Here is a 26,071-nt window from a genome sequence, read left to right on the forward strand (position 1 = left end):
ATATATAAGCTGGAGTCGTGTAGCGCCGCACGCATATGAGGTCTTATTAGTGTAGAGAGAGGATGCTGCCGCTGTGAGGGACAGCTTAGGAAAGAATTCTGCAAACTAGTACATTAGTGGGGTGCACTTCATATCTGAGAGTCAAATAGAAGCGTCAAATACTGCGGTTACATCAGAGTTTTAAAAAGTCAATATTTTGGTGCTAAAAAGTACATTAGTAGGGTGCACTTCATATCTGAGAGTCAAATCGAAGCGTCTAATAGTGCGCTTACAGTGCAGTTGTAAAAATTCTTATTTTCTGGGTGCTAAACTGCTAAATAGCACATTTGCGGCCTGCACTTCATATCTGAGAGTCAAATAGAATCGTCAAATAGTGCGCTGACTGCGCAGTTGTAGACATTCTAATTGTTTTGGTGCTAAACTGCTAAATCGTACATTTTGGGGGTGCACTTCATATCTGAGAGTCAAATCGAAGCGTCTAATAGTGTGCTTACTGCGCAATTGTAAATATTCTTATTGTTTTGCTGCTAAACTGCTAAATAGTACATTTGCGGCCTGCAGTGCATTTCTTGCAGTCCAATAAACTAAATTAAAAAAAATAATAATAATTTTTGACTACCGGAGGTTACATTGTCGCCTGACATAAACCATCTGTTAGTTTGGTCGGTGAACGCAAAGAATGAGGAGAGCGTCAAATAAGGGACGTGGCCTTGGTCGTGGTGGTGCTGGTGTTCGTGGAGCTCCTGTTGCAAGGAGAGGACGTGGTCGATCTGTGCCAGCTATATGCACAAGTGAAACACCTTCCTCAGGTGCGAGTTGGCGACCGAACCTTCAGCTTTATTTGGTAGGCCCGAATACTGCTCTACGAATGGTGAGGCCAGAAAAAGTACAGGCGATAGTAGATTGGATGGCTGACAGTGCCTCCAGTTCCTGCACATTGTCTCCCACCCGGCCCCCTGCTGAAAGCTCACAGTTGGCACCTGCAGCCCATGGCCATCTTGCAAATCAGCAAAGGAGTCTGAGCCACAAATCATGCAGCAGTCTCTTATGCTTTTTGATGACTGCTGGCGTGGTTTCCGTGGGCCATCCACCTAGCCCTGCCCCAGAAGTAGAAGAGATTGAGTGCACTGATGCACAACCACTTATGTGTCAGGATGTGGACATGCAAGGACCACCGCAGCACGTCTCTGATGATGACGAAACACAGGTGCCAACTACTGTGGCTTTCTGCAGTGTGCAAGGAGGGCAGGGTGGAAGATGATGTGGAGGATGATGAGGTCCTAGACCCCACATGGAATGAAGGTCATGAGAGTGACGTGTGCAGTTTGGAGGAAGAGGTGGTGGTTGCACAGAGGCACCAGCACAGCATAAGAGGGAGCAGGGTGCAAAAGCGGAGCGGCCGTCACCTAGACGGTACACCTGTTACTGCCCACCGCACCCAGGGACCGAGAACACCAAAGCCAGCTCTAAGGAGTTCCCTGGAGTGGCAGTTGTTCACACAATGTGCTGACGACAAGACACGAGTGGTTTGCACGCTATGCAATCAGAGCCTGAAGCGAGGCATAAACGTGCTAAACCTGAGCACAACCTTCATGATCAGGCATCTACATGCAAAGCACGAGCTGCAGTGGAGTAAGCACATCAAAAACCAAGAAAGGTCTCAGGCTCCTCCTGCTTCCTCTTCTGCTGCTGTCTCGGTCTCTTCCTCCACCTCCGGAGTGACAGTTGCACCTGCCACCCCGCAAAGAGAGGATGTGGCAGCAACGCCACCACGTCCGCCACCGTCCCCAAGCATCTCCACACTGTCCCATGGAAGCGTTCAGATGTCCATCACCCAAACACTGGAGAGAAAGAGGAAGTACGCCCCTACCCACCCGCGATCCCTGGCCCTGAATGCCAGCATTTCAAAATTTGTGGCCTTTGAAATGCTGTCATTCCGTCTGGTGGAGACTGACCGTTTTAAAAACCTGATGGCGGTGGCTGTCCCACAGTACGTGGTTCCCAGCCACCACTACTTTTCCAGGCGAGCCATCCCTTCCCTGCACAACCAATTGGCGGACAAAATCAGGTGTGCACTGCGCAACTCCATCTGTGGCAAGGTCCACCTAACCACAGATACGTGGACCAGTAAGCACGGGCAGGACACTATATCTCCCTAAATGCAAACTGGGCAAATGTAGTGGTGTCTGGGCCTGAGGCGGATAGCAGTTTGGCGCATGTCCTTCCGCCACCGAGGATTGCAAGGCATTTCTCTTTGCCTCCTGTTACCTCCTCCTACTCCTCTACCACGTAGAGTAACACCTCCACCACCAACTTCAGCACAGCCAGGGGGAACCGACAGCAGGCTGTGTTAAAACACATATGTTTGGGGGGAAAACCCCACACCGCGCCGGAGCTGTGGACAGGCATGGAACAACAGACCGATGAGTGGTTGTTGCCACTGAGCCTCAAGCCCGGCCTGATGGTGTGCGATAATGGGCAAAATCTCGTAGCAGCTCTGGGCCTAGCCGGTTTGACACACATCCCTTGCCTGGCGCATGTGCTGAATCTGGTGGTGCAGAAATTCCTGAAAAACTACCCAGATATATCAGAGCTGCTGCACAAAGTGCGGGCCGTCTGTGAGCGCTTTCAGCGTTCTCACCCTGCTGCTGCTCGCCTGTCTGTGCTGCAGCGTAACTTCGGCCTTCCCGCTCACCACCTCATATGCGACGTGCCCATAAGGCGGAACTCCACCTTGCACATGCTGGAGAGACTGTGCGAGCAGCAGCAGGCGATAGTGATGTTTCAGATGCAGCACGCACGGGTCAGTCGCTCTGCAGAACAGCACCACTTCACCACCAATGAGTGGGCCTCCATGCGAGACCTGTGTGCCATTTTGCACTGTTTCGAGTACTCCACCAACATGGCCAGTGCCGATGACGCCGTTCTCAGCCTTACTATCCCGCTTCTATGTCTCCTTGAAAAAATGCTTTGAGCGATGATGGAAGAGGATGTGGTACAGGAGGAAGAGGAGGAAGAGGAGGAGAAAGAGGGTTCATTCCCACGGTTATCAGGCCAGTCATTCACAAGTGGCTTGGAGGGTGGGTTCCTGCACCAACATAGGCCAGGTACACAATTGTCCAGCCAGGGCACAGTTCTGGAGGATGATGATGAGGATGAGGAGGAGGAACCGTGCAGGGTGGCACCCAACGCAGCTCGTAGGCATCACTGGAGCGTGGCTAGGGGGATATGGAGGACGCAGATGATACACCTCCCACAGAGGACAGCTTGTCCTGGTCTCTGGGCAGCCTGGCACACATGAGCGACTACATGCTGCAGTGCCTCCGCAACGACTGCAGAGTTGCCCACATTCTAACTTGTGCTGATTACTGGGTGGCCACCCTGCTGGATCCCCATTACAAGAACAACGTGCCGTCCTTAATTACCTTACTGTAGCGTGACCGGAAGATGCGCAACTACAAGCGCACGCGGGTAGACGCGCTGCTGAGGGCATTCCCATCTGACACCAGGGGCTCAGTGGAAGCACAGGGCGAAGGCAGAGGAGGAGGAAGAGGTCGCCAACGCAGCTGGGACACCGCCAGCACCTCAGAAGGCAGAAATGTGGAAAAGCTTTGTCAGCACGCCACAACAACCAGCACCACCATCTGATATGGAACGTCTTAGCAGAAGGCAGCATTTCAGCAACATGGTGGAACAGTACGTGTGCACACGCCTACACGTACTGACTGATGGGTCTGCCCCATTCAACTTCTGGGTCCCTAAATTGGGCAGATGGCCTGAGCTTGCCCTTTATGCCTTAGAGGTGCTGGCCTGCCCTGCAGCCAGTGAATTGTCTGAACGTGTGTTTAGCACGGCAGGGGGCATTATCACAGACAAGTGCAGCCGCCAGGCATGGATCCCACCAGACTTGTCTGTACCTTGTGCAGAATAGACATTTATACCAGCCTTACCCAGCCATTGTTATACTCAAGTGCACTTATTCTTTGTTTTCTTTTTTTTTTTATATATGTCCCAATAGTTTGGGGGCTACCCCAATAAAAAGCAAAATAAATAAATGAATAAATTAAAAAATAAAAAAAAAACTTTTGGCTACTACCTCCTCCTCCTCCACCGCCGCGGTCAACGCCTCCTCAACCTATGGGTGACTTAGTATAAACTATGTACACAATAGCAGAGGCTTCTGAAGGCCTTTTCTCCATGAATCAGGACTGCAAGCAAGAAATGCAACGCAGGCCGCAAATGTTTCTTTTGTTTTGTATGTCCCAATATTTTGGGGGCTACCCCAATTAAAATAATAGTATATATATATATATATATATATATATATATATATATATATATATATATATATATATATCAGTGTTGGCTACCTCCTCCACCGCCACTTAACAGATAATTCTGTTGATCCTCCTGACAGCCATGCTTTAGATTTTGATTTATGTTCTTCCAAAGCTAAAATCAAAGATATGCTATTTTATGGCTCAGCTGTATTTTTAATTTTTATGTTATTTTAAGTGATTTTCCTATCCACATTTGTTTGCAGGGCAATTGTCCTCCTCTTACCCCCATTTTACTTCCTTTTGCAGCCATCTAGCGCTTTCCAGGAGTTTTTTTAGAGGCATTTTGTGCCCAAAAGATCGGGTGCCCATTGACTTCAATGGGGGTTCGGGTTCGGGGTTAAGTTTGATCACGAACCCTGACTTTTTTTCGGCCGAACCCACCGGATCCGAACATCCAGGTGTCCGCTCAACTCTAGATATGAAGTCTTTCTAACTAAAGAGGACAAACAGTTGCACACCTCCCAAATGTCTCACATTCAGAGTCATGTGCCGCCATCTTGGGATGTTTCCCGGAATCCAACACCTGGGTAGCCTAATTTCCCTAATCAGCATAGCATCAGCAAATCAACAGACACACTTGTACAAAGTACCCTCAAAGCACTGAGCCAATTGCAGAGCACCACATAAGTGCTTGGGGAACCATAAGAGAGGCAGGTCAGTACAGAGGTCATTCAGGATAGTAGGCACACATGCCAAGCTGACATGCTCCCTTTTCGATTGGGCACCCCAACTTTGTGAACAGGTCGGTCCCTTTTCTTAGTAACCCTGTCCCTTGTCACCACCTCCTGGTGACCCACCTAACCTGGTGTCTCAGATCCAGTCCTCCAAAAATTGAGAGACTGCAGTCATAAAGCAAGGGTAGTCTACGAGATGCAGTGAAAAGAGGTATTCAGGTTACATTTTAATTATTGTGAAATAATATATACGGGAGGTATAGTAAAGAAAAAAAATATATATATATATATTTTCTTATTCTACATTTTTTTTAGTTTAAGAACACTATTTTGAAGAGACCATGGCCATGAACTATGACATGTCAATGAAGTGCAGTCTACCTTTTCTGGATTACTCATCTACTTAAGTGCTACATTGTTAATGAGCATTATTATCTTATAGGACACAACATACACTGTATAAATGAGGAGATAGTTGCTATGACTTACATAATTCTTTATGAAACGTCTCGGAAAACCAAAAGATCTCATAAATGCACAACATTTCAAATGGTTCGGTCTATGGCGTTACATGTACATAAAGATTTGCCCATGAACGTGTTTACAAAACCTAGAACATTTAGCCCACATTAACTCAAAATATTTTTCCACTCTTAGCAATAGACTGTTGAGTAGTAAAAGTATATGAAAGGATACAACAAAGGAATAATTTAATAAATACTAATAAAAAACTGTTCTAACATTTTTTTTCTTAAAAACGGATTTCTGATTTCATAAAATTAAAGCGGTATCTTTTTGCATATTTTAGAATTTTCTGTTTTATATAACATAAAGCTACTTCTTAGCAGAGTGGAAATAAAATCTACCTAGTTACCTTTCAATGAGTGGCAATTAGGAAATCTCCCACTACACAAATGATTTATTTTAAAATCTTTTTTATTGAATCTAAAATAATGAAAAAAATAAAAAAATAAAAAATAAAAAAAACTTTAAGGGACACTTTAGTCATCAGAACAACTTCAGCTTATTTTATTTGTTCTGGTGAGTATAATCATTTTCTTCAGGCTTTTAGCAATAAACACTTTTTTTTCCTGGAGAAAAAAAAAGTGTTTACATTACAGCCTAGTGATAACTCCACTGGCAACTCCTCCAATGGCTGCTAGAAATGCTTCCCCACAAGTGCTGCACACTGCAGACTTGAATACAAATAAGATTTTACTATATTTAGGGAGTCAAAGTGGGGGGCTATTTTAACACTATAGGGCCAGGAATACATGTTTAGGTTCCTGACCCTATAGTGTTCATTTAACATAAACCTAGGCATATGTTACATGTAATAATTGGAAATGCAACTAAAACGTAAAGTGACACTTTACTGCCCAAATATAATATAAACATCAGTGTTTAGTAGATATAACCCAAATGAAAATTTGCATGCATTTAATTATGCTTTTTTTTATTACAGGTATATCTGCAATCTTTGCAAACCCTCCTCTTCTAAACCCACCCAGATGTTCTATGGCTGTCCAATCACAGACTTCCCAATGTAGCTCAATGCGAAGTCTTTGCAAGGCAGGTGCTCTTGGCAGTTGCTGCCTCTTGAGATTATATCCATTGAGCAAACCAAACTAGGAAGTAAAAAGGACCTGTTATCTTCTTGAAAGCCAAGCGGGTGACATTTTTTTTAAAAAGTGTCAGTTTCTATTGAAATTGCTCTTCACACAAAGCTTTTCAGCAAGCTAAAGTGCTCTAGGGATTCGGAGTGTGCCTTTAAATATATCAATATTCTGCCAGAAGCTCAATATTAATGAGACTTTGTATTTATATAAACCTCCCTATATGATGGAACATGGTTCATATCCATACGGATGGTTATGTGATCCAACGTGTGAAGTAGAGGATTTATGGTTGCTGGGTTTTGTTTTTTTTAGGAACATCAGCTCTTTTAATTATATTTAGTAGAGTTATAATTAAATTTCTGGACCTATTTATACATATATATAAAAAAAAAGTTTTATATGATAGAATGTATATTAACATACCTGACTTTTTCCTTTCAGCATTAAAAGATTGGTAACTTTTCCAAACGGCAGACCTAGTGAGATGACCTCTGATTCAGTGACCTCATTTGGAATTTTGCGGATGTGGAGGACTCGAGATGGAGAACAGGGAGAGCGGTCTCCTTTAAATTTTTTGGTGTCGTTCCCATTAGCTGCAAACATAAGAGGAGGAAAAATATTCATGGTTAAAACATTGAGCCCAGAAAATATGATTTTTTTTTCTGTACAAAAGATACTGAGATGGAGAGCACATTAAATCTCCATAGGAATATATGTAAAAGTAATATCCACAATTGTATATACATATTTACGAACAGGCACTGGTTTTTATGTAGGTTATGATTACTATTATTATAATAACAAACCCAAAGTTTTTCTCTTTTTGGTTTACATAAAAATTACTCATATGCACAATTTTCAGAAATGTTTAAATATAAACAATTATAAACACCATCATACCTTTTTTGTGAATATTATAAAATAAAGTCATTCACATACATTTTTCAAACATAACCATGATAAACTAATATCTACTCATTGGCTTGAACATAAGGATCCTTAAAATAAACATTGTTTAACCCAAGACATATAGGTAAAAAGAAAAAGAAAAATGATACTGCTGGTGACCAAAATTAGCATTATTAGTGAGATACAAAGCGCTTTCATGTTTTGTTTTGTTTTATTGGTTCTATGAGGCTCTATGGCTCTACAATATCTGTCAACATATTGTTAGCAGTGGAGTACATAGTTGTTCCCTTAAACAGAAGGAATAACGGGTCCGGAACAGTGACCAGGGTGGCTGCTGAGTCCTTTTATTCTGTTAAACATCTCATATTCTATATCAGGGCTGGGTAACTTTGGGCACTCCAGATGTTGTGGACAACATCTATCATGATGCCCTTGCAGCTATAACCAAAGCATCAGGAGAGATGTAGTTCACAACATCTGAAATGCTGAATGTTGTCTACCCACGTTCTAGTTTATTCTCCACATTTATAGTTCCCCTTGATACAACAGCTGGCAAACATGTTTAATTGCCTGCACAGAGAGGAACCCTCCATGTTTCAGGTGATAACCCAAGTATTTAGGAAACACTGCATTGCAGTCTGCCTTAAAGGGCCACTTCAGGCACCCAGACCACTTCTGCCCATCGGGATCAGTCTCGGCCACCGGCCGACAGAGTCAGTAGGAGGAGCGGCGTGGAGGAGGAGGCAGCGACGAGGGACATTGTCGCTGCCTCAGGGAAGTGACTGAAGGGGTTTTCACCCCTTCAGTAACCGGGGATTGGGGGGTGGGAGGAAGAGGGAACCTGCAGTGCCAGGAAAACAGATTGTTTTCCTGGCACTGGAGATTCCCTTTAACATACGGTTTGGATATAACATTGTGGTACCAGTGGTAATATCACTGCCTTAGAATGGATATCTGTTTCCTCTTTCTCTAACTGTAAAGCACGGCTGAGTATGTTAGCGCTATATAAATACTAATAACAACATAAATGGGATCCACTCGTCTGACTTATTCTGCAGCCCTCACAGAGACAATATTGCAAGTCGAAATTCACTAATAAATTTTTTTACAGAAGAGCCTCAACTTTCACCAAGACTTATTGGTCCTTGTTCAATATCCTTGAAAAAGATCAGACGACTTCCACAGTTTCTGCAGTGACTTCAATCTACACTGAGCAAAATTATAAACGCAAAACTTTTGCATTTGCCCCCATTTTTCATGAGCTGAACTCAAAGATCTAAGACTTTTTCTATGTACACAAAAGGCCTATTTCTCTAATAATTGTTCACAAATCTGTCTAAATCTGTGTTAGTGAGCACTTCTCCTTTGCAGAGATAATCCATCCACCTCACAGGTGTGGCATATCAAGATGCTGATTAGACAGCATGATTATTGCAAAGGTGTGCCTTAGACTGGCCACAATAAAAGGCCACTCCAAAATGTGCAGATGTCACAAGTTTTGAGTGAGCGTGCAATTGGTATGCTGACTGCAGGAATGATCACCTGAGCTGTTGCCAGTGAATTGAATGTTCATTTCTCTGCCATAAGCCATCTCCAAAGGCGTTTCAGAGAATTTGGCAAAATATCCAACCGGCCTCACAATCGCAGATCACGTGTAACCACACCAGCCCAGGACCTCCACAACCAGGATATTCACCTCCAAGATCATCTGAGGTCATCCACCCGGACAGCTGCTACAACAATCGGTTTGCATAACCAAAGAATTTCTGCACAAACTGTCAGAAACTGTCTCAGGGAAGCTCATCTGCATGCTCGTAGTCCTCATTGGGGTCTCAACCTGACTGCAGTTCGTCGTCGTAACCAACTTCAGTGGGCAAATGTTCACATTCAATGGCATCTGGCACTTTGGAGAGGTGTACTCTTCACGGATGAATCTCGGTTTTCACTGTACAGGGCAGATGGCAGACAGTGTGTATGGCATCGTGTGCGTGAGCGGTTTACTGATGTCAACGTTGTGGATTGAGTGGCCCATGGTGGCAGTGGGGTTATGGTATGGGCAGGCGTATGTTATGGATAACGAACACAGGTGCATTTTATTGATGGCATTTTGATTGCACAGAGATCCAGTGACGAGATCTTGAGGCCCATTGTTGTGCCATTCATCCACAACCATTACCTCATGCTGGAGCATTATAATGCACAGCCCCATGTTGCAAGGATCTGTACACAATTCCAGGAAGCTGAAAACATCCCAGTTCTTGCATGGCCAGCATACTCATTGGACATTTCACCCATTGAGCATGTTTGAGATGCTCTGGATCGGCATATATGACAGAGTGTTCCAGGTCCTGCCAATATCCAGCAACATCGCACAGCCATTGAAGAGAAGTGGACCAACATTCCGCAGGCCACAATCGACAACCTGATCAACTCTATTTAAAGGAGATGTGTTGCACTTGATGAGGCAAACGGTGGTCACACCAGATACTGACTGGTTTTCAGAACCCCACTCTGACCCCTTCAATACAGTAAAACTGCACATTTTAGAGTGGCCTTTTATTGTGGCCAGCCTAAGACACACTTGTGTAATAATCATGCTGTCTAGTCAGCATCTTGATATGCCACACCTGTGAGGTGGATGGATTATCTCGGCAAAGGAGAAGTGCTCACTAACACAGATTTAGACAGATTTATGAACCATATTTGAGAGAAAAAGGCCTTTTGTGTACATAGAAAAAGTCTTAGATCTTCAAATTCAGCTCATGAAAAATAGTTCAGTGTAGAACGGTCATTAAACCATACAGAACCTATGACAAATATCCCTAGACAAGAAGTACTACATGGGCACACAGTTAAAGACCTTCTAGTCATCATTAAAAATACATTTAAGATCCTCCTACTTGATACAACAGAAGAGTTTATATGTCTAAGTAGGGTCCCCAAAACCTCAGATAGGACCAAATAGGAGGAGGGGAGAGGGTACACCACGGCACTTCTGGCACCATCACCACTACAGACCTACCACCAGAGATTTTAGTCTGAAGTGATTATGGTGCCTAGATTGCTCCTTTAACAATGTTGGACACATTCTAATTTCTTTATAAAAAATAGATCAAAATGTGTTACATTGTTACATTCCACGGCTGCTCTGTACACAAAATGTCTGCATGCTGTTCTGATCAACCTGTTAGCAAACTGATAGAAGCCATTTTAGTATTTGATGAATTATGCAACATTAATCTTTAGGACTACACATTTGTAACTGCAATGCTTTTACAATCACACCTCAAACTGATTGAAACAACACATTTAGGGCCACACAGCTAAACTGGAAACATAAATCATTTGAAGAAAATATCAAAATATGACAAAAAAATTACAGTTCCCTGGTGGGTTCCTCCCAATTCGCTCTAATAATGTTTCATATACGGATGTGTGCAAACTCTGTGGGATCATAGGAATGTCTGCAAAGACCTTTTAGTTTCAGGTCAATCAATGTACATTTTTTTTTTTTTTTTATTAAGGTTTGACTTCTATCGAAAGGCTCAACAAAAGTAGTTACTAAAAAGCCTACATGCTTTGCAATATTTAAAGATTGCTAACACCTTATTTACCAAATTATTTGCACACAAAAATACAACAACAACAATGTACCAACAAAATCTATGTTTTTGTGTATTTCATAAATGTAGATTTCATATAGATATACAATTATAACAGCACAAGAAGGTAATCATGTCATTGATCACTCAAATGAGTGTAAAATAAAATAAAAAATAGCTGTTAACATAAAGGAATTAAGAAACAAAATACATATTTCTGTGATTCACAAACAATTAAAATAGTGAGATACAAGACAGAGGTTGGGGCATGTTTAAAGGGACACTATAGTCACCAGAACAATTACAGCTTATTGAATTGGTTTTGGTGAGTAGAATCATTACTTTCAGGCCTTTTGCTGTAAACACTGTCTTTTCAGAGAAAATGTTTACATTAGAGCCTAGTGATAACTTCACTGGCCACACCTTAGATGGCTGTAAGAGATCCTCCCTGGGTCATGGCTGCCTAAAATGGATCCAAACATTCAGTGTTTCCACCCTCTGCATGCAGACACTGAACTTTCCTCATAGAGATACATTGGTTCAATTCATCAATGTGAGGAGATGCTGATTGGCCAGGGCTGTGTTTGAATTGTGCTGGCTCTGTCCCTTTGTCAGTCTCAGCCAATCCTATGGGGAAGCATTGTGATTGGATCAGGCTACCACTTCTGATGATGTCAGCAGGCAGGTCTAAAGGAAACAGGGACAAAATAAGCAGCTGCAGACTTGAAAAGTAAGATTTTACTTTTATATTTAGGGAGGCATGAGGGGACCAGGGGGGCTAGATGGTGGTTTTAACCATATAGGGTCAGGAATACATGTTTGTGTTCCTGATCCTATAGTGCTCTTTTAATGTCTGTTTTCATATAGGTGTACTGATAGTGAAGGAGTTAAAATAAGGAAATGTTTTTAACAAGCGTGTGTATTTTACTTCTACTTAACTTGAACTTAATTCAAATGTTTTAAGTGAAAGGATTGCTCTTACACAAGTGACATAAATTAAATGTGGCATTGAAGATACTTGCCAAGACGTGTATAATTTTATTTTCTAGAAGAAGTTTGTAATGGTTTCTTGAATAAGTGGTGATGTGGCAATAAATGCAAATGTTTCTCCCCAATTACTTTTATATTCTAATAACCTTTTACGATCTGCTGCATGAAAAAATTAAAAAATATAAAGTGTCTGATTAGGTTTTCCCAGTTTATATGACAGTTTACATCATCTGACGAAAGGGAGCACTTATTCTTAAATATTTGTTTTGTGCTTTAAAAATAATGACATAACTCTATAACAAGTTATTTTTTATGACTATGTTGAAGCATATCATAAAATTCTACTTTGAAAAGCTATTGAAATTAAAATATTATTGGACTTTTAGTTTACTGATTACACGATGACTGTCATCATACAAAGTGTGAATGTAGACTCTTGCCAGTATTGACCAGTGCAGTAGATACTGATTAATCCATAAACACAAGGTTTATTTGTGCGTATGTGTTTGTGTATAGATGGTGGGTGTGTGTGTGTGTGTATATAGAGGGTGTGATTTATACAGGCTGCAAGCAGTGATCTTTGTAGGTGGTCGTTTTCTCCATGAATTTATTTACGACAAAGTCATCAACAGAGAATGGAGAGGAAGAGTAAAACCTGTAATAAGATTTTTAATGGGAGAACGATAATTAAACCAAAAAGGTGTAAGTAGCACATTTTTTATAAATGCTACAACATATAAAACATTATTTATGGGTGGTGGACTGCCTGCATGAATGCATATTCTCAAGTGGTAGGCTCTATATACCTTCAACAACCCAGACCCACCTACAACAGGAGAAACTTGATTCATCAGAGCAGGATATGTTTTTGCAACACTTCAATGACCAATGTTTGCATTCCTTACCCACTGCAACCACAGGTTCATATGATTTGCTAGAAGAAGTGGCCCTTTTCTTGGTTCTATGCTATTCCTCAATTATGTTAAAGGGCGACAGAGTGTGCAGTGTTTCATGAGGCTTACCAGTGTTGTACTGGATTAAACAAGTTACTGTAAGCAGGCTGTTGTCTTGCACAATATGGCTACTGGCCTCTTTTGTTAACCCATGGACTATACAACTGTGTCTACACTTATATAAGATTTAACAAGTTATTCAGAGAGCATGTCACCAAGCATATTGTACAGTGTGTTGAGAATTCAAAGTGCCCTTTAACCCCTTAAGGACACATGACATGTGTGACATGTCATGATTCCCTTTTATTCCAGAAGTTTGGTCCTTAAGGGGTTAAAGAAACACTATTGTATTAGGAATACAAACCTTTATTCCCAACACTATAGGGTCATTGTCCCTAGTTAGATTCAGGGACCCCAGTTTCCAGTGTAAAAAACTTTTAAAAAGAAAAAGAAAAAATAACTTTTGACCCACCTTTTTTCATTGCAAAGACTACCTCGCAGCTTCTCACCTCTCTGCCTCTCATCATTAAGGGGGATAGCTTCCTCATCATTTATCTGATCAAATGCTCTTTATAGAAGAGCACTGGGGACCTGGTCTGTATGCGTGGTGTCATGCACGCATCCAATGCTTCTCATAGGAAAGCACTGAATCCAATGCTTTTCTTTGAGCTGCAATGTCACATGACGGAGTTTTACTTTGTCAGTGCAGTAGAAGCACATCTAGTGGCTGTCTTTTTAACACCTAGTGCCAGTTTTAAAATGCGGGGTTAAAATGACAGAACTGAGAAGAAATCCGACTTCCGTACTTTTTCTAGTTTGGCAGTTATGGCCCAAAACTTGAAATTAACATGCTGGTCACTACATGGCTTTATATGTTCACTACCATCTTCTATGATATTTTAACACAATTATTTTGTGTCTTCCACTATAGGAGTTACCAAGATTTATCCACATAGTGGATAACACAGTCCACTATCGAGGAAGTGAGAGATCGTCCGATATGTGCACCCAATCTCCTACCTTGCACTGACCAGGCAATGATTATAGTTGCATTTCACAACGTCTGAAGTGTTACAGCTAATCTATCTGTAAAATAAACTTCTATCATGTTCAATGTATATGTATGATGGGTGCTGTGACTGAGAAGGAGGTAGTCTCTGGGTCCTGTGGAGAGCACCAGTTTTTGTCAAACTGTTGAGAAGAACCAAGTAAAGGAGTCAAGTGATTATTGGCAGCCTAACTACTACACTGAGCTTCATTGTATTGCATTGATTATGTTGTTTAGAGTGTCTTCACCTGAATGTAAAATCTATGGTCACTCACCATGAGTGAGAATGGATCAGACTACATGTCATCAGTCAAATATTGAGGCTCTAAAATGTATCTTAAAAACAACTTGCACTGTATTCTTTAAAAGCAGTTAAGGGGGGAAATGCAGTTTAGTTACCTTTAGGAATGCAAAAGTTTGATACAAAATACAATAAAAAATAAAAACAAGACGTGACACTTTAAGCAATAAGGTATTTAATCCAACAGAACAAATTATTAGGTTTTATTTTCAGCTTAATCACGCTATACAATAAACTATGAATTGCAAATAAACGCCCCAAAGAAGGAATGTTTTCTTCATTTGTTAATCATGTAAATTTATTTCCAATTGCACTGAGCTGCATAAAATAGACATGGATAGACATTTACAGTAATAACAGTTTGTCCTTGTTTAAATGTTCGTTGTCAAAAGGGGACAAAAGCACAAGTCAACATACGAGAAACATTTTATACTTGTTTTCTTGCTTTTAATACAGGACAAAACTCAGATAGTGCTGATAGCCACAGCCATTAGATACATCACAGCTGGCATCTACCGATTTCATTATTTTCTGTAACAATTATGGATTGACCACCATATTTAATTTTGAAGTAGATCCAACACACTCACACACACAGATCAACACTACAAACACACTTAAAGTTAGGAGTCTTCTCCTGTTGCCAGTTAGAGAATCAGCGATAACAACCTCCATTCAAGCTTCAATCTCAATTCAATTTCAAGGTAAAAATACGGTTTATAAAATTATTATTTTTGTTTCACCTAAAAACATAACATACAAAAGCACAATATATATTAAGAATCAGACAGACAATCACACACATTCACAATTCACTCCTTCAATATCAGTGGTATCCCATACATCTTTCAAAAATGTAAAAACAATACCAACTGGCACAATAAAAAAAAAAAAAAACAACTGGCTAGTAATTCAGGCAAGCTAGACTGACACAACACTACTGAATCTGATTTAGCAGTATCTGTACAACTGCCTTTCAAAGAGCTACTGTATAACGATCACTGAATCCTACCAAGCCCAGGAAAAAGGTGTAGCCATAGCCTAACAGCAAGACATACCAGTGTTAAATTATATTATATTAAAAGGGCACATCATGCATTTACTACAGCTTAAGTAATGGATTAGTGGCTAATATACCTACACCCACTGTATGAAATTAAAAGCACGGTATGTTCAAAGACAAAAGGTAACTTTGGCTTCTCAACAAACAGGATTATTTATTATAAGCAAGCTCAAAGTACACAAAAAACTAAATTAAAAAAAGGACCAATCAGCAAAAAAATAACTAATATAAACCAGTGAATATATAATAAAGTTGAAAATTTTATAATACCAAGATATTATGGGAGGAGAGTACATGTTTATTAAATGTCACAACTGCATTTTGTTATATCCTGAAAGTAATGACAGGCAGTTCTTACCTGTAGAATGGAATGAATGATGTAGGAATTTATTAGACAAGTATATGGAGGAGGAGAGGGAATACAGTCTAAGTATATCCGCCTGTATCTAAAAACATGTATGTACTAACATAAGACTGTAAGCTCGTTTGAGCAGGGTCCTCTCCAACCTATTGTTCCTGTAAGTTTGTGTAATTGTCTAATTTATTTTTAAATCGCCTCCTCTGATAATATTGTAAAGCGCCATGGAATATGCTGGCGCTATATAAATACCACATTTTAATAATACTAAACAAAAATAGTCTGAAACTCAATCACAGCATTGAAGTACACCTCCTTTGTGACAGATATTAAAATATTGCTACAAATATGGTTACTAATATATTAATTTATATCTATCCATTAGTTTGTGACATGAACATACCACACTAGAGAAGGGGTGTGCAAAGCAGAGAAGGCATGGCATAAAAAAATAAATAAAGCGTAATGCAGGTTAATGTGGAAAACTGCAAATGGTGCAAATATGGGGTTAGGGAGACGCTGCAGGTCAGGCAAGGTCATTTGTTAATATTAATGCTGCATGGGCATAAACAACATATAGGTCCCATTGATTTCTATGTATACAGACTTATCGAGCTACAGAGTGCCGTTGATATGGAGCCCCTACTTCTAGACTAATAGAAATATTTGTAAATTTTAGTACGAAATTAGAGGCCAGCAAAGCACACAGCACGCTGGGCTCTTCAAGACTCTCACTGTACCTGTAGCTGGAGTGGAATGGCTCATGGTAAGAGGCCCGTTAGCGATACCAGAAGAGAGAAGCTCGTCAGATCCCCGCTAAAAAAATAAAACAATGTATATCAGTAAATTCAATTAGAAATGAAGGAAAAGGACAAAAAAAAAAAGAAAGCATTTATCCCAAATAGATTACGCCAACTCAGATATTACAGTAGAAGCAGACTAACAGCTGCTGGGATCATAGATTTCATCACTGTACTATGTTATATATCTGTACCTCTAGGCTGTATGCAGCTGTAAGCTATGTTAAAGTAAACTCGTATATTTGCTTAAGGAGTGTGGAGTCATCCTAACCTAAACTGTCCTAGTTTGCAAATCTTCATGGTAATCAGAATTCTACCCACACAGCCTCCAGATATATTTAAAGGAACACTATAGGGTCAGGAACATGTATTCCTGACCCTATAGTGCAAACCCCCCCATTTAGGTGGCTTGAACTCCCTCAGCCCCCTTAAAAGTTAATAAAACTCACCTTATGTCCAGCGCCGCGCGGGTCCGCCCCCTTTGTGACATCGTCAGAATAGCTGATTTTTACCCAATCCAGTGTTTTCCCATGGGGAAAGCATTGGATTGGCTAAAACTGTCAAGGGCCGGGGCCAAACGCAGTTTTGGCCAATCAGCACCTCTTTATAGAGATGCATTGAATCATTGCCTACTGTGCAGCACTGAGCTAGGAAGCACCTCCAGTGGCCATCTGAGGAGTGGCCACTTGGAGGTGTCCCTAGAGGCAATGTAAACACTGCCTTTTCTCTGCATCTCATGATAACACTCACCAGAACAACTGCGTTAAGCTGTAGTTATCCTGGTAACTATAGTGTCCCTTTAAGGACCCTTACAAAGGATGACATTCTAGGAGAGACGTCATGGATGGGGCTTAATTAAGGATTAACAGCATGACCCAATAAGCTCTTTCAGCATGACCCAATAACAGCTTTTCCTCTATGCCTCAAGTAAATATATTCATGTTACAAGTCTCTAATGCCTTCCTCCAGTATAGTAGTGTTTTCACAATTCACAGCAAACCACTGACAGCCCGTGGTTTACAGATATCCCTAGTTGAACACAAACAGGTAATGCCTAAATCATATAACAACAAAAAATGCCTAAATCATGACCCATTGGCTGTTAGAAAGCCATCAATTTATTTATTGTATTATTACACTCTATGTAACAACTTTGTAAATGCATGGTTTGAAAAAGACACTCAAAGCACTGCTGCCACTTCAGCTTAGTAGGGAATTGATCGATTATCAGTTTGGCCGATAATATCAGCCGATATCGGAATTTGGGCAAATATCAGCATCGGTATAAATGATACCGGCAATGCCAATAACAGTGGGCCACTCACAATCTAGAGGGGGCAAGTGGGATCTAGGACACACTATCTTCTGTTTCTAGCAGGTCCTGTCTCCATCTATCGGAAGCCCCCGGCTACCAAAGTGATGCCTTGGGTTACCAGTTTGAGAAAGAACCAACCAGAAACCAAAGATAGTGTGTCCTGGATCCCAGTCGCCCCCTTTACAATGTGAGACCCCCTACCAGCCAGCAAAAAGCCACTGGATCACTAGGGAGTGTAAAGTCCCCCTCCCTAGCTACAGGTAAAAGACAGGGGGAGGGGGCGATAAAAAAAAAAATAGTTTTTTTTATTATAAATTATATAAATAAAATAAAAAATAAAACGTTTAGCCCTGTTGCACCCTCTGTCCTCCCCCTACCTGGCAACATGTACAAGACAGGGAGGAGGGAAGAAAAACGGTACCAGTTACTGATTATCTGCCCAAAAGGCCAGAGATAATGGGTATCGGTCCATAAAAATTAATATCAGTCGATCCCTAAAGCTTAGTGGTTATGTTGCAAGGAGTGTTTGGTTTCTAACAAACCTTATTTGAGCTCCTCTGAGCCAGTATTAGCATTTACACCCCATTATTTCTGTGAAACTTCTGCATTACGTTAGTGGAAGGAGAGGAGCCAGACTTTGGATGCCAGGATAGCATCCACTTGGAAACATTTTGACAAAATGGAGAGTATGCACCGAAAAGAGTCATTTTATAATAACCAATACAACAAGCTGTAGTGGTTATGGTGCAAAAAATTTACATTGTCCACAAAAGTGAAAGTTCAGCTATCTAGTAACTTATATTATAAGAGTGTAGCATTGGGAAAGAAGATGCATTGTCCACCAGTTCCATGGTGGAATTTATATGGATCCTTAAAAGGACCACTATAGGCACCTAGACCACTTCATCTAGAGTTAAACCATGCAGCTGTAAACATAGCAGTTTCAGAGAAACTGCTATGTTTACACTACGGTTAATGCAGCCTCTAGTGGCTGTCTACTTGACAGCCGCTAGAGGCGCTTCTGCACTTCTCACCGTGAGAATCACAGTGAGAAGACTCTGGACATCCATAGGAAAGCATTAAGAAATGGTTTCCTATGGACTGTTTGAATGTGTGCGCGGCGCTGACATCGGCAGAGGGAGGAGATTTCCCCAGCGCTTAGGGAGCCCGCCGCAGGAGAAAGTAAGTGTTTAAACCCTTCAGCCCAGCGGAAGTGGGACCCTGAGGGTGGAGGGAACCTAAAGACCCTATAGTGCCAGGAAAACGAGTTTGTTTTCCTGGCACTATAGTGGTCCTTTAAAAATGGTATGCAATAAATCCATTTTACCCTACAAGCATAATATATATTTAAACAGTTGGATTCTGAATATTCCAAAATATGTGTGGGTGTAGGCCTAGGCTAAACTAGGATTATGAGCAGAGAATATCTGATTTAGACAGAGTTTTCACGCTCTGCATACAACAGGATATGTTATTCCCAATAGTTATTTTCCCCCTGAGGAACAAAATACAGAGAGGTAGTTTCTCTATTCTGTGCAGAATGCGTGCCTTTTTTCATTTAGATCCACGGACTGAACTGTTGAGTTTATATTCACACTATCTACAGTCATTGTACATGAAGAGCTGTATTTTTTTTATATTTCATCAAATGTAAATATTTATAAAAATGTAACAATGAGTAATTCCGCTGCTATCAGAAGGTGTACTTACTTTTCTAAAATATAAACATTTTAATTCACACCTGCCTTGGAAAGATTCCGCCTGATCTTGAAAAACTTTCAACCAATTACGGGTACAGCAAAGAAAACACACAGAAAACAAAACAAAAAAAAAATCAAGGATTAGTGTGATGTTTGTCACACCAATCTAATGTAAAATAAGCCACATGACCCACTTTTTTTTGGTTGTATGAAAACAGTTTTCTTTGTGTACTGAAATGAGGTCAACACAGCCATGTGCTTTAACTTTTATTAACCAGTTAACACACACACACAAAATTTAGCTTCCGATAATTCACTTCTAATGCTATTGTGCAAACCAAGATGGTATTATCAAAAAGAACTGGTTATCCCAAAAATATATGAGCAACACGGGTTAGGTGAGTGTGTTAAATGGCCTGCAAACTAAAAGGGTACTTATCACTTCAGATAGCATTTTATGGCACAGTTTTTTTGTTTTTTTTAATGTGGTATAAAATTCTATCTATACATGGTGCTAGACGTTCTGCTACTAAATGTATAGATTTCAAAACAGGTTTAAATACCGAAGAGCTGAGTGACAGGGAGAGCAGAAGAGACCTCCCACAGGCAGTCCGTTTGCTCTTCAAGGATAGCAAGCACAGCGCCTGCAATGTGGTTGCCATGGTAAAACACTAGCCAACGCTGTTAGCACTGACTAGTGACTATTGGAACAGAATAAATAACATCACTTCATTCGGACACTAGCATGCTGGCAAAGAAACCAGTAATCTTAGAAGAGGGTAGAAGGCGGCCGAGGCGAGCCCATGACGCTGCTAGGTGGGAATTGAGTTTTACTTTGTAAAGGTAACCTAATAATTACATATATGTATGTATTTATATGATCATGTTAGAGTTGTTGCTTTAATGGCATTTTTGAATATTTAAGACTTTGCCACTGGCTACGATATGTTTAACAGAACCTTTTTTGTTAACATTTGTTTAAAATCCTGCTCTGGCACAGCCTAGTAATCAAATGACTCAGGGAGCCACTGGAAAATTATGCCCAGCGTAAATAAAAGGAGGCATATTTCCAAAGCGGCCCACCCCCTGGAAATACTGTGATTAAAACCTTGCAGTGGCATTGCCCAGTTTGAAAGAAATCTTGCATTACCCTTAAATATACTTTTCTCCCAACAGAAGTAGCTCTAAATGTTCTCAACAGTTTAGCAATAATCGTATAGCAAGCTATATTTTACTAGGAAGAACAGTGGTTCCCAAGCCAGTCCTCAAGGCACCACTACCAGTCCAGGATTTAGGAATGACCCAGCTGTGTGTAAGGTGTTTGTTTTTAAAAAGAAAGACAAAAAAAAACCACATTAGACACAACTGTTTAATTCCTAAATCCTGGACTGGTAGGCGTGCCGTGAGGACTGGTTTAAAAACCACTGAGTAAGAAGCACCGTATTAGAATGAGCATTCCATCAGTAGGTTCAGCAATGATTGCCATCAACGTGTGGTTTACATTAGGATTAGGAGACTCTGTGGCTAAAGATCTCTCCAAACTGTTAGCTCAACAGGTAACACTAAAAGGGGGCCATAAATGTACAAAGCACAGCATAATGCCTTTACCTATACCTGGTATATAGGATAGCAAATACTTAACCCCAATGGTATAGTGCTTTAGCTCCAAGTGTCTCTGTAAGACTGATGAACTAAATGAATACATCACATTTTCCTTATTTCCAGATAATGTTAACTATTTCATTGGGTTGATTATTTATAATTATTGAATCAGTAATCCAAAGCATATCTGACTTCTGGATGCAGCTATAATACCTAAGTGAGGGAGATGGCTCATATTACAAATAGCACTGATGAAATATAAAAGGAATGCAGGACTTTTCCAGGAATGCTAAGGGACATTCAAACACTCGTTGAGGCAAAATACATCCCAGCCACAAGGTGGACAATGCTAAGCTTCAACATCAACCTCTAGGTTTGATTCTATGATTTGTCTTTTGACTGATACCGGTATTATACACAAACAGTGTCAAATTACAGTGCTTGAAGGCCAAATATATTGTGTTTTTAGCATAATACTTTACACATTGCTTTGTGATAATGTCACGGCTAGTAATGTGGTCCAGCACCCAGAAACTATGTAAACATATACATAAGTAAGAAAAGGAAAATAACAGGATAGAGCGTAAACCGGACCTTAGAATGGCCGGACTAATACGCTAGAGACAGAGAATGGTCAAAGGGAAAGCCGAGGTCAAGGAAGCCAGAAAATACTCAATACCGATTAAACAAGCCAAGTCAGGGAAACCAGAGATCAGAATAACCAGGGAAACGCCAAGGATCAGGATACCAGGAAATCAGAAACACGAAAATAGCACTCTCAGGAAATCAGGAAACTGAAACCACGACATGGCAAAGTACTGGGAAAAGCTAGGGGTTTAAATACCCCTCTCTAGGCTGTGATTGGTCAGAGGGCGACCTCTGACCCCAAAACGTGTGTGTGCGTTGACGTCGTGACGTCACGCACACGTTGGTATAATTCTCGGGGGCGGAGCTACTCTTCGGCGCGACCACGTGGTCGGCGCCATGTTTGATTCGGGCGTGATGCCCGGAAGAACGGAAGGAGCGGTTCCCGGCTCGACGACGAGCAGGTAAGCTCGTGTTGTCGGCGCGGCCGTGCCGGTCGGGCACGGCCGTGAGGCTCGGCGGGCCAGTGACCGCAACAGATGCACACTGTGAAAAGTTACTGAGTCACCAAGCCTAAACAACAACATACTGGTCTATCAAACAACATGTTATTCTCTGAAGTGGTTCTTTTACTCCATATATATATATATTCACTCTGATATACAATATATAGTTTATTCACTCAGCTATGTTCTATAGTTATTGACTTGGTGGAATAATACTATATATTTTATATATATATATATATATTATATATATAGTATTATTCCACCAAGTCAATAACTATAGAACATAGCTGAGTGAATAAACTATATATTGTATATCAGAGTGAATCAATTGTATCTGCAAGAAAAGTCACAAATGGTTCCTACGTTATAATGAATGCCTCTAAAAAAATCCATTAAAGTGAATCACACACATACATATTTGTTGAACAAAACAAGTCAACTTAGTCTTTCGATTTGTTATGTCACAGGAATAGATCTTTCAATTAGTCCAGCACTGCAAGAACAATGGGTCAACTGTGATGTGTTTAATTATTTCTAAGCAGCGGATGGACTTTCAGAAGTATGACGGAGGATTGGCCGAAATAATTTTTACAGAGCGATGCAGATACCGATGATCAGTCGCCTTTCGGGCCCATTGCTGATAACTGGTGCCAATATTCTGTACATTTAAAGTTTTGGAAAAGTAACAGTCATTACCAAAAATTGGCATAAACTGCAACCACACAGCAAGCAGACAATGCTTCTGAGAATTGGAGAAAGGAACTGCCGAAGGTTAAAGGGACACTATAGTCACCTGAACAACTTTAGCTTAATGAAGCAGTTTTGGTGTATAGAGCATGCCCCTGCAGCCTCACTGCTCAATCCTCTGCCATTTAGGAGTTAAATCCCTTTGTTTATGAACCCTAGTCACACCTCCCTGCATGTGACTTGCACAGCCTTCCATAAACACTTCCTGTAAAGTTGCAAGTTCTGTTTAATTAAGATGTTCTTATCCCCTGCTATGTTAATAGCTTGCTAGACCCTGCAAGAGCCTCCTGTATGTGATTAAAGTTCAATTTAGAGATTGAGATACAATTATTTAAGGTAAATTACATCTGTTTGAAAGTGAAACCAGTTTTTTTTTTCATGCAGGCTCTGTCAATCATAGCCAGGGGAGGTGTGGCTAGGGCTGCATAAACAGAAACAAAGTGATTTAACTCCTAAATGACAGTGAATTGAGCAGTGAAATTGCAGGGGAATGATCTATACACTAAACTGCTTTATTTAGCTAAAGTAATTTAGGTGACTATAGTGTTCTTTGAAATATGGTATTTGCTGGGCCCCCTCTCCTGCACAATACCATCAGACAACCAGAGAGTGTAATGCCCTCCCCCTCCCAGGCAAGAGGCAGGAAAGGTGGAATAAAAATAAATAAATATTTATATAAGCACTTTTTGCCCACAGAATGCAGCTTTCATCCTACTCCACATATATACACATACACACACTGGATCCACTACACAAACACACCGTATTTGTATCCACTCTACACACGCACACTGCATCCTTGTGGGCAGACTCGAGGTGGGTCCTTTGGGAATGAATCAGGGGCTCCAAAATTCTGATTGTAGTCATGCTGATGGGCGTGTGATTGCTGTCAGCGGTCATATTCACTCTCAGACAGCCAGTAAATGCTGGGAACAATGAGATCCCAGGATATATATATTACTGGCATTTATAAAACGCTGATATATGCCGCAGCGCTGAGTACAGTGCTGTTACTGATAGGAGTGTGATTGCGGACAGAACTCACACCCCAATTACTCTGTCAGCCATCCCAGTAGATTAACGTAGATGATTTACTGTTGCAACTCCCTGCCTTCATTGAGCTCCGCATGCAGGGACTTACAGAAAGAGATGACGTGAGGTCATGATGTGGCACTTCATTGAACCAAAAACTGTTGAAAAAGTCAAGTTCGATATCCCACGGGAAGCAAAGCTTCAAAGGAATATGGCAAAGAGACAATAATTCCAAGCTATGTGGCAGAAAAAAAGTAAATTAAACAAAAAAGCTAAATATTTTCTGGACTAGTATAATAAATACCACTGCATAGTCACAATGAGCTATGTGTAAGTGGCATTGAACCGTGTACAGACAGGGCAAGCATTCTCACGGGTGACTCACATCACTTTAGCACAAACATTTTACTTTCAGAGATAATTAACCACTCTATCGAGACATGTATATATTAGAGAAGTAATAAAAACGTAAGCACATCCATTTAATAAGTAACTTACTCTTAAACACTTTAACAAACGATATATATTTTTATTAGCATTATCCGTGTCTGTGGCAAAGGAAAATATAATTGTAAAACTAAAATAATGTTCAAAAGCAAGCTAACAATCTGATATTAACCCCCTTAATGACCAATGAGACAATCACTATAGTATGCTATTAATGAGGTTTGCCTAATATCTTCACAAGAATTCTTTAACAAATTATATGTAGTGGCATGTTTACAGTAAAGCAATCAGTTTTGCAAAACTTACACATGTCCCACTGTTTGACAAACTGGATTGTGAGGCAGGCCTATAAATCCCAGTGATCACCTATAAATCTAGCCTTGCCTTTTAATTAAAATGATCTAGATGCACTGACTAACGTTGTAATTACTGTTCAAATGGGTTGGAACTAGACAGCATAGATAATAAGCTAGAACTTAGCACAGCCTGCAGCAAAAATAGCTTACCTCTGTGTTTCACTGTAAGTGCTACTCCCACAATCCCAGTCACCTCTGGAAGGGAGTGAAAGGGATGGGTAAAGCTAAAAAAAATGTTTACAAATTTTTTTAATCAAAGAGGTATTTTTCTAAACAGCCTGAGCTATGTGCAATGGAAAAACTGACAACCTAAATTGGTGTAAATGTTCCAGGAGCTAATCCACCTAGAATGGCTTTAGATATATCACCAATAGGATTGTGTTAAAATTGATATTGTTAAAAATAAACCAAAGCACAATTAGGTATTTCAGGAAAAAAGTGCAGACGTAGTGTGTGGTGTGTACACCTTTAAATCTGCTATAGGCAGGGTAATTGGAGTATACACCAAATGTTATACTTCATAGGTAAAGTTTGTAAACCATATATAATAGAGATATAGTATACAGAACTGCAACACAGAGTATCCATATCCATCCTAGCCGGTCCCTGTGGCAAAGTTCAAACAAGGACTACTATTTTGCTGGTAACATTCTTGCACATCGTTCCTGGCTTGTTTTTTCATATATTTTAATTTTTAAATACATATTTGTTATATTAATAAACTTCTTGTCATTTAAATCATCTTTTTACATCCAGTATTTTAGAAAACAAGTGGTTTCTTATCTTATTTTAAAGCGATACCTGACTTTATTGCAAAATAGGAAGCAGTTCTATATACTGTATTCCTATATCATATATGGTTTACATCTTTTCACTATAAAGTATATTATAGAGGTGTATACTTCATTCTGTCTATAACAGATTGGAAGATGTATTCACCATATACGGTTGTATTTTGTTACCAAGTCAGGTGACTTAATTCCATCACATTATAGAGAATAGTTCTGTATACTATATCTCTATTATTTATGGTTTACAAACTTTACCTATGAAGCATAACATTTGGTGTATACTCCAATTACCCTGCCTATATCAGATTTAAAGGTGTCCACACCACACAC

At 40.4% G+C, this 26,071-nt stretch overlaps 1 protein-coding gene across 4 annotated transcripts in view; it reads right to left on the reverse strand.

Annotated features, from left to right (window-relative positions):
* PTBP3 (polypyrimidine tract binding protein 3) overlaps positions 1-26,071 on the reverse strand; it is a 258,869-nt gene that overhangs the window by 77,326 nt on the left and 155,472 nt on the right. For 3 of the 4 annotated variants that reach the window (XM_063455301.1, XM_063455300.1, XM_063455299.1), the window contains exons 2-3: positions 16,598-16,673; positions 7,057-7,226 (exon numbers count right to left, since the gene is read on the reverse strand). In XM_063455301.1, coding sequence (XP_063311371.1) covers positions 7,057-7,226; positions 16,598-16,622 — 195 coding nt within the window. In that variant the 5' untranslated portion in view covers positions 16,623-16,673. The remainder of the gene's footprint in view (positions 1-7,056; positions 7,227-16,597; positions 16,674-26,071) is intronic. The other variant, XM_063455302.1, reaches the window with a different exon arrangement.

This window comes from Pelobates fuscus, chromosome 5, assembly GCF_036172605.1.
Source record: "Pelobates fuscus isolate aPelFus1 chromosome 5, aPelFus1.pri, whole genome shotgun sequence".
NCBI lineage: Eukaryota > Metazoa > Chordata > Amphibia > Anura > Pelobatidae > Pelobates > Pelobates fuscus.